At 42.7% G+C, this 10,266-nt stretch overlaps 1 protein-coding gene across 1 annotated transcript in view; it reads left to right on the forward strand.

The window, feature by feature from the left end:
• Positions 1-10,266, forward strand: part of NSG2 (neuronal vesicle trafficking associated 2) — a 37,976-nt gene that overhangs the window by 10,753 nt on the left and 16,957 nt on the right. The window contains exon 3 of the mRNA XM_068160381.1: positions 4,503-4,622. Coding sequence (XP_068016482.1) covers positions 4,503-4,622 — 120 coding nt within the window. The remainder of the gene's footprint in view (positions 1-4,502; positions 4,623-10,266) is intronic.

Genomic DNA, 10,266 nt, shown 5'->3' on the forward strand with positions numbered 1-10,266 from the left:
TGCAGAGAAGGGAACGAGGAGATGGGCATTTCTTTTGCTTTGGTTTGCTTTGAATTGCAACCTACACAAGATCCCAATTTTATACTCCCTCTTGCCAGTTTCAATCAAGAATGAGCCCAGTGAAGTCATCAGAGCGGCAAAACAGACAAGAAGAGGGAATGGGGATTGTTCTGTTTGCTGTGGTTTGTAATAAACGCCAGTAGCTCTCCCAGGAAACCTGTCATGGTGTGAGATGGATGTACCTTGTTTGCATTGAAACAGTGGGATCCTGGGCTCTGATGGAACTGCTCTGGGGCAGCTGGTGATAAATGAACACTGATCATTGCACTGACTGTGGAGTCAGTGGGGGTTTTATTACTGTACATCCAGCAGCAATTTGGCTAGAACTTCTGGAAGAATTTACTCCTCAGTGACAAAAAGGAAATAAAAGGTGAAAAAAGAGTGATGGGAGGGAAGAGGATGGGGGGGGGGGGGGGGGGGAAATCTTCTTTCCCACCCAACCCAAATCAGAAAGCTGGAAAATTAAAACAGAACAACCAAACCAGCAAAAAAATCCCCAAATGTATATAGAATTCCCTTGTGTGATTAATTGTTCCTTTGCTAAATTTGCACTTGGATGAATACTTTGTATTTTAGAAAAGTTCTTCTGGGTTTTGACTGGCTCTCCTTTAAGCTTGAATGTTTCAGAGACACAACTGACACGTGCATGGGAGGCTGTCAGCGTAGCAAATGCTCTGCAAAAAACTGCACGTATGGATGGGGGCTGTGTATCTGTGTGTTGTCGTCTGATAGTGTTCACTCCTCTCTCTGCTTACTGCTAAGGCAGCCCTGTCTGGGATGGCATCACCAGTGCAGGAGGCTCAAGGAGTGTGATGGACACAATTCAACTTCCAGAAGCCTTTGCATGGGTATCCTGATGGCAGCTTGTTGGATATAGTGGGGCTGAATGCTGCAGCAAAAGCAGGATCCATGCTCAGGCTTATCTATTTAGACTGCAGGGGACTGAGTAAGAGGTAGCTCTTTTCTGCTGAATGTGCCCCCTGTGCTCTCAGGAAAAACTGCATTTTTGTCTTTTCTGCCCCAGTATTGAATGCTGCCCTACAGCTTTTCCGTTTTCTCTTTGTCCTTCTTCATTTTATTTCTGTGCTGTTTTAAAGAGGAGACCTTACTGACTGCCCTATCTTTCTTCTGCTGAGTAATTCCACCAGGTGCCTGACAAAGATACTTCTGAAGAGCAGGTATTTAGCTTTTGCAATGCCAGAGGCATGTATTAAAGATACTTCTTACCTCCTCTACTGAAGTTTTTGATACCTCTGCAAAACACTGACCAGCAGGATGACTGTGGCTCTGTGCACGCACACATTTCACTGCTGGCACAGTCAGCAAATTGTGTTTCAAGTAGCTTCTGATCTAGCTGTGAACTGAGCTTACTTATTTATTCACAGACATGATAGAGATTGCCACTGGACTTGAATCTGATGCCTTGTGAAGGGCTGTGTGGATTTGTTTTCAGTCTTGTGCTGTGTGCCTGTAGACAGCATAATTCAAACTTTCCAGCAGATAGGATATTGGTTGAACATAACAGCAGTTAAAAAAGACCTGTAAGAAAACTTGACATTAGTGTCAAAGAATGGAAGAAAATGAAACTGTATCTAGAAACAAGTGAAGCTTTTTCTTTTTCTCTCTTTTTTTTTTTTTTCTTTTTACTCTTTTTTCCCCCCTCTTCTTCTGGGTCTATGATCTTTAAGACCTAATAGTAGAGTTTGTGGAAAGGAGCTGATACGTGTTTAAAACCTTTGTCTGTAGCTAAGATTTGTATCAAGCAAGAAGCTTGAATTTGGGAGAATTGGATATTGTGGCTGGTAGGTTTGAAGAAAACCAACTGCAATTTCTGAACAGATGCTGATGAGTGATGCTCTATTTTACTGCAGTGGGGTTACAAAAAACTAGAAGGAGTACTGGAAACCTAGGGTCCAGCTGCATGGAGGAGTCCTAAGTGCACTTGCCTCCTTTTGAGTGAGAATATGAGATTATTGCTTGTTTGTAACTTGGAGCCAACCTGGGCCAGTGTGTCTTGGCTGGAGAGGAAGCTTTGTTGTATGTGGTCCACACTATGCTGGGCTGCATTTCTGAGCATAGTGGGGTTTGATTCAGTAGTATGCTCAGAGAAGGGTTAGGGTTCATCCCAAACCCATTGAATCAAGCTTGTTCCCATGTCATTCCCTGTCATCTATGTTGTGTAACCAGAAATCCTGAATGCCAAGATGATGCTCTAAATGCATTTAGGTGTTTTTTGTCCCCTTTTCTTCCTGAGTCCTAGTGTTGGAAATGCTACTGTAATAAGTATTATTGAGAGGGAGTCATCAAAGGATGTAAATATTCATCAGTCTTTAATGATTTGCATTTGAATCCAGAAAATTGGCTTACAACTCTTCACTGATTTTCTCTCACTCTGATTTTCATGTGGCATTAAATGTGGAAGGATTAAATACCTGGGGTTTTCTCTGGTCTAAATGAGACTTTGCTATCTTCATTTGGAAGTAAGTTCTTCATTAGCTGGTAACTCAACCTTGTGCATCACTTAATCTTTTTCAGTCCTCCAAGATGCTTTGTTTCTAACAAAGGGCTTTATGATCACACTTGTCATTCTCATATGCACCAGTCACCTCTCCTGGAGTGTTTAATTTTCACCTTGGCAAGGCTGATAGCTGTATCGTCCTGCAATTCAGAATGGGAGGCCAAAAAGTAGAAGTGTTGGCCCTGGGATCAAAAGCTTCAGTGTTCTTTCTACAATTTGGCTTTAACTTATCCAAACCTTGCAACCCCAAGTCATTCTGTGCTTTGTGGATCTTGTGCCTGGGTTGACAATCCTGTGCAGGAGCACAGAGTCTGTGCTGACAACCGCAGCCCCTCTCTCCAGGGATAAGTTCCAACTCTTGACCAGTGCTGAAGAAAGGGCTATGTTGACTTCCTGTGCATTTTCCATCTAGAATAAGACAGTGTGGCTGTGCTGGCACATTCTCACACCACTATGCAGCTGCACAGCTCATGGATGGGTAGTCTTTTAAGTGTATAATGGGATGGATATGCTCACGTCTCTGAAGAGCTGTTAGTTTCAGAATACAGTCCTGATGCTCATCCCTTCTGGGAGCACCTGGCTTTGGGTGTTCCCTTCTCTGTATTTGCAGTGGGTGCATTTTCCCCAAAATCTTTAGAGTCACTCTAGATTTCAAATAAATCCAATGTAGATTGACAATGGCAAGTTTGGTAATTTGACTGCACCCTTTAAAAAGCCTTTTTAAAAAGCCACTTAAGGCTTCTCTGTTGGCATAAGGCACCTCATTTTTTTATAAGATTATTAGGACCTGGATTAGTCAGCAAATGTCACTGAGGTCTTCTGGGGAAAACCCAAGAGGTAGTATGACATTAATACTGATAATTTGGAACCTGAATAAGTGAGACACCAAATTTAAATTGGATTCAGTGGAACTTGTTAGGACAGGACTTGTAACAAGTGAGACTTCTCTTTAAGATGGGCTGGTACACTGCATGTTCTGCCTGATGAATACAGTATAAACATTATATGCCTAGTCCTAAAAGAAAGTGGGTGTCAAACCTTTTGCTATCAGCTATTTTAAGACTCAGATGTGATAAGCTCACTGTCCTAGGTCTATGTACCTGCCTGCCTATTTATCACAGTATCAGAGTATCACTAAGGTTGGAGGAGACCTCGAGGATCATCAAGTCCAACCTGTCACCACAGACCTCATGACTAGACCATGGCACCAAGTGCCACATCCAATCTCCTCTTGAACACCTCCAGGGATGGTGACTCCACCGCCTCCCTGGGCAGCACATTCCAATGACCAATGACTCTCTTGGTGAAGAACCTTCTCCTCACCTCGAGCCTAAACTTCCCCTGGCACATCTTGAGACTGTGTCCTCTTGTTCTGGTGCTGGTTGCCTGGGAGAAGACACCAACCCTTTCCTGGCTACAACCACCTTTCTGGTAGTTGTAGAGGGCAATGAGGTCTGCCCTGAGCCTCCTCTTCTCCAGGCTAAACAATCCCAGCTCTCTCAGCCTCTCCTCATAGGGCTTGTGCTCAAAGCCTCTCCCCAGCCTCGTTGCCCTTCTCTGGACATGTTCAAGTGTCTCGATGTCCTTATTAAACTGAGGGGCCCAGAACTGGACACAGTACTCAAGGTGTGGCCTAACCAATGCAGAGTACAGGGGCACAATGACTTCCCTGCTCCTGCTGGCCACACTATTCTTGATGCAGGCCAGGATGCCATTGGCCCTCTCTATGTTCCTGAGGGCATGGTGAATTTGTGTTTATATATGCTTCTAAGGTATTTGTGTAGGTCCAGGGAATGGTGTATGTAGAACAGCTTAGAGGAAGAACCAAAACAAAACAACCCCCCCAAAACCCCCCAAAACCCAACCAAACAAACAACAAAAGGATACTCTGTGCAGAAACCTTAAAAATGTTGATATTTTCCAGGTAATTGTGAAAACAAGAACAGAATATCAGCCTGACCAGAAGAACAAAGGAAAACTCAGAGTGCCCAAAATTGCTGAATTCACAGTCAGTTTCACTGATGGTGTAACAGAAAGACTAAAGGTAAGGAATGGTTATTCTGCTGCCTTCTGATGCAAAATGCCATCCATTTGAAAATAACTGCATGAAAGTGACAGTAAAGACATAACAAATTTAGCACTCCACTCATCACTGGGGTCAAAGAGAGGTTTATCTGCGTGAGCATAAAGCTGTTTGCTGGGTTTTTTTTTGAGGACAGGCATGGAAATACCTTCATAACGAGATCTAAAGTAGGAAATGTTTTCTTTTTCCCAGGAAACAGTTATGTAAATATTTTCCAGCTGAAATGGAAAGTAAAGCGAGTTTGAATCCTTTTTCTTCTCAAATGTTTGTGCTCAAAAGCAATTTAAAAATCAGAGTGAAGACTGACTGAAAAGTGGGGGGGTTTTGTCTTCCAATCAAAGAATCCTTTTTACATTTAAAATATTTTATTATAGAATTACATTGTCATAGATCAAACCCCATTTTAAACGAGTATCCAAGCATATCCTGTCCTGTAAGCAGTTTTGGTTCACAGGAACTGGAATTCTCTGATGAAAAATGTTTCCATGAGACATTTTCAACAAGCTGTACTGAAACATGGAAAGAAACTCATGAATTATTGAATGCCCTCAGTTCCTGTTGACTGCAGCACATTAGAGTGGCTTAGTTCCTCCTAAAATTAGAACTCCAAGCATGTAACTTGCTAGTGTGTTCTCCCTTTTTATTGAGCAGATACGGTGCTTTTCCTAAACCACAGAGCATGAGAGTGGTAAAGATGTGAGATCTGATTTCACATTTCCAAAGTCAGGGGAAATATCAATGAGCTGAGCAGAAAAGATAGGAGGCAGTGCCTAGCTATAGTCCTGCTCCTTGAAAAGCTAGAATTGGGTTTGCAATTTTTTTGTGAGAGGTTATCATCCTTGAACAGGATGTTCCTACCAACAGGAGTACTTGACTCAAGGAACTGAGTGGTCTTTCGTTTGGCCCAGTTGTACTTAGTTTTGCAAGAAACAAAGAAGTTTATTATAATGATTTTCTAGCAATGTTGAAGAAAATGATCCCTTTTCAGATTGTGGTCCAGGAGAAGTTGCTGCCATCTGTAGCATCATAGAATCACAGAAGGCATTGGCTTGGAAAGGACCTTTAAAGATCGTCTAGCCCAACACCCCTACTGTAAGCAGGGACATCCCCAACTAGATCTGGTTGCCCTGTTAAGCCTGACCTTGAATTCATCCAGCAATGTAGCTTCAGCTCACCTCCCTGGGCAATTTGTTCCAGTGTTCCACCACCCTCACAGGAAAAAAATTCTTCCTAGAGTCCAATCCGAGCTTACCCTTTGCTAGTTTAAGACCATTGCCCCATGTCCTGGTGCTACATGCCCTTATAGCAGTCTCTCCCCAGATTTCTTGTAGGCTCCCTTCAGGTACTGGAAGGCCACTATAAGATCTCTCTGGAGCTTTCTCTTCTCTGGGCTGCAGAGCCCCAACTCCCTCAGCCTGTCTTCACAGGAGAGGTGCTCCAGCCCTCTGATCACTTTTGTGGCCCTCCCTGTCAGGTTCCTGTGCTTCTTGTGTTGAAGTCCCCAGAGCTGGACACAGTACTCGAGGTGAGTTCTCACCAGAGCAGAGCAGAGAGGCAGAATCATCTCACTGAACCTGCTGGCCACACGTCTTTTGACAGCCCAGGATTCAATTTGCCTTCTGGGCTGCCAGTGCACATTGTTGGCTCATCTCCAGCTTTTTGTCCACCAGTACCCTCAAGTGCTTTTCCACGCTCTTAATCTCACCATCCCCCAGCCTGTATGGATAACGAATGTTGACCTGACCAAAGTGCAGGACCTTGCAATTGGCCTTGTTGAACCTCATGAGATTTTTTCCTTTACAATACATCAAGACAGGGCTTGTTCAACTTATTGGAAGGAGAAATGCTTAGCTCCTTCTGCAGCACTACAGAATGGCACTGCTTCTGTTGATTTCAGAAATTTACTGACATATATTTCATGGAGAGAGTTCTCTTGCCGTCATCCAAGATATTTAAACCCATGATTTATTCTTAAGAGGTCTGTGAATAGCATCTTGGTTGTTCTTTTTTTCGGTGGACATCTCCTGTTTAGATCTCAGTTACTTACCAGGGGCTTAAATGCTGGTGAATTCGACTGAATTCTTCACTGATCTTATTGTGTGCACAATATCTATATACCACCAACAGTGAGTCACTGTTGTACCACTAGCAAAGAAAGCAGCAAATTAGCCATGGTTAAATCTCCTGGCAGACTTTTTCCAGTGTGAACAATGGACAAATCAGAAGCAGACACAGTGGGCCTGGGAAACAACAGTAAATGTGAAGTCCCCTGAAAGTGTTGTGTTGGCCTCTCCCCTGCAGTAAATGGCACTGTTGATATTGTAAGTAATGGTGCTTCACCGGGTGTTTAAAACTTAACCCCACACACTCTGAAGGTCAGTGTAAGACCAAGTTGTAATCCCATCAAAAGATGTTGTTTAAAAGATTGTTACTTTAAAAAGCAATAAAGAACACCTCATCCTTACATGCTGTGTATGCTGCAGGCCCATTAGTTAGCTCATTCACTGTGGTGGACAGGTCACCTAGTTCTATGAAGTATCTTATCTTTCCCATTGTTCAAAAGCCCAGCTTGCTGCTGCATTCAGACCCCTCCTTTCCTTGGATTTTTTTCCTCTCCCCTTCCTCATTTTGGTGCAGTTCTTCTGTTGGTGCCACTGGAGTGGACAGGAGGCCTGCACAGCAGCAGGCATGGGGAGCTGGGGGCTCCAGTGGCTCCAGTGCACAGCCCAGACAGAGGTTTAAAAGCTGCCTTCCCCTTTGCTGTGCAGCAGGGATGGCTGTGGGAGCTGTGCCTCTTCCTGTGCAGCCTGGCAGCACAACAGTTTCATTTCTAAGCTATTACCTTTCCCTAAAGTCCATATGATTTCCATTCTCTGCTCATCACTGTCAACTTATTAATCACTCAGCCTCTCATCTATTACTGGCTAAGACTATAAGCCTCTCCCTGCCTGCTTTTCATAAGGCTTCCATGTATCGTATTAAGTTTGTAGTATTATTTCCTGACAAAAATGAGCTGAGATAATAGGTAATATTTCATTACCTTTTGTACTTTTTTTTTTATTGCACCATATTTCTATACCAGTGCATATTTTTAGTGAAGTTATTAAAAATGCTGCCCTCTGGTTACAAGCTGGCTCATTATCTGGCACCGATGAAATCATCTGACATTTGTTTGTTGTAAGAGGAAATCATAGTAAATACTTAACTTTTAGAATTAGAACTAGGATTAGAATCAGAATTAGGATTAGAATTAGAATTAGAATTAGAATTAGAATTAGAATTAGAATTAGAATTAGAATTAACCAGGTTGGAAAAGACCTTTGAGATCGTTGAGTCCAACCCATCACCCAACACCATCTAATCAACTAAACCGTGGCACCAAGCACCCCGTCCAGTCTCTTCCTAAACACCTCCAGTGATGGTGACTCCACCACCTCTCTCCTTTAGTGGTGGTTTGGCTACACTTTCAAAAGCTTTTGAAAACAAAAAAAATAGACAGTGGAATGGAGCAAAACTAGAAATGGGTAGATTAGGGTTGGATGCCAGGAAGAAGTTCGTCACCGTAAGGGTGGTGAAACACTGGAAGAGCTTGCCCATGGAGGTGGTAAAAGCCTCATCCCTGGAAGCTTTTAAAGCCAGGCTGGATGGGGCTCTGAGCAACCTGATGTAATGTGAGGTGTCCCTGCCCATGGCAGGAGGGTTGGAACTGGATGGTCCTTGAAGTCCCTTCCAGCCCTGACATTTCTATGATTCTGTGAATACAAATGAGATCATCATGCTTTCTTTTGCTGGCTGGTTGCTTTGTATAGCTGTCCAGAATGTGATGCGTTGAAAATAACATCCTCAACTTCTTGCTAACACAGTGATTAAAATTAAGGTATTAATCTATACTGGAGCTGGGCTGTGAGTAGCTCTACACTGGCAGAAGCAAGTAAATCATCCCATTGATTTTTGCAAGAGAAATGATGGAGGGAAAGGCCAATAGTCCATCCAAATGTAGATGGTTCTTCAGTTTAGTGCACTCCCAATACATGAGAACTGAATGGCAACTGGATGTGCAGCTGATGCAAGTCTACAGGAGTGCTTGAAACAAAGAGTTTTCATAGGGAGCCATCTTGCTGCTACAGCTCTATTGGTCTGTGCATGAGGAGCAGTATTTCTCAGCATGAGGTACTTGCATGTTGGGAAAAGGGACAAGTCAGTAAGAAGATGCAAAGAAATAGCCAACAAGTCTTGTCTTATCTGCTACTGGAGAATACAAAGTGAGATGTCTTGTATTTTGGGGTTTTTTTTCTCACCCAAATGGTAGAATTATCAATTCAAAGAGAAATATGGCAAAGTGAGTATTATGAATGAGTGTGTGTGGAGAAATGCTACTGGACTCTATATTAATGACTGCTCCCCACCCACTAATAACCTCTCTGGAGATGTTTTTATCATTTTTATTTCAGTCTGTGAAGTCTTTTTCTTTCCTCTCTGATTCTAGTCACTTGGTATGGGAATGTCCTCAGGGAAGAAGGAAACTCTTCCCCAGTTCTTGTGTTTGGTTGTTGGTTTGGTATTGTTTTTTTTTTCTGAGTCATGTAGCTGCATTATACATAAGAGCAGGACCTCTGGGGGAAATTTTGGGGCCATGTGAACGTGGCAGTCAAATCCACAGATGCCCTTTATTCTGCCTTTGGGGTATCTTTTATTGAAGAGGCTAATGAATTATTAGGCAACTTTCTCGCATGAGCAAACCACAGCCAGAATTTCAGCTTATGCATGCAGATTTTTCATCCACCCAGAACAGCACAGATCTGAGCTCTTTAATTATCTTAAAGAAGAGACTGTCCCTAGGCAACGGGTCTTATTTCACACTACCTCTTCCAGGAATTTTAGATAGCTTCTGCAACTTGTCACATCTCCTAATAGATGAGATTATGATTCTCTACAGCTCAGCACGCAGTGTCCTGGAAGTTTGACCAATTAGGCTTGTTCCTCAGCTGGATGAGTCACCCCCTACATACTTTATAACAAATGTTTAAATAGTTGTGTGTAGATGGGTTACAAGAAAATGATGTTAAAATAGCATTATGGTTCAACCATCCATACATAAAGGAGATTTTCTTTTGTTATGTTACTCCTCCACAGAAGCAGTGACAAAATTTTCTCTGAGCTGACTGGCAATGATTTGTGGACCTTGCCTTCTCCAGACTGTTTATGCCTTTGGGAATGTGTCCCTCTAGGAAGTTTTTGAACTGCAAAGATCTTGTTCTGCAGTAACTACAGACACCCAAGTTTTCTGTCTGGTCTTTGCCTTCGTTTTGCCTGCTTTGAAGTTAGTTCATACTACCATGCTTTGCCATCCAGTGATGACACTAAGGTGCATTAGAAAAGGTCTGCAAATGTGAGGATTCTCTCTGTCATGTTCCTTTATGGGTCAAGACATCTAACACATTTTGTATTAGAGGTAGGGCTTCTTTTTGCCAGTGATACCTATGTTAGAGCTGTTAAGAACAATCTCTCCTGTGTGAGAATCTTAATTCCCCTGAGTTTCTGCCCTTATTTCTATCAATAGTGCCTATTGCTTTTCAAGCAGATTATCCATTGAATCAAGTCTATT

This window comes from Melanerpes formicivorus, unplaced genomic scaffold (assembly GCF_026170545.1).
Source record: "Melanerpes formicivorus ecotype bairdi unplaced genomic scaffold, bMelFor1.0.p_v2 SCAF_2, whole genome shotgun sequence".
Taxonomy (NCBI): domain Eukaryota; kingdom Metazoa; phylum Chordata; class Aves; order Piciformes; family Picidae; genus Melanerpes; species Melanerpes formicivorus.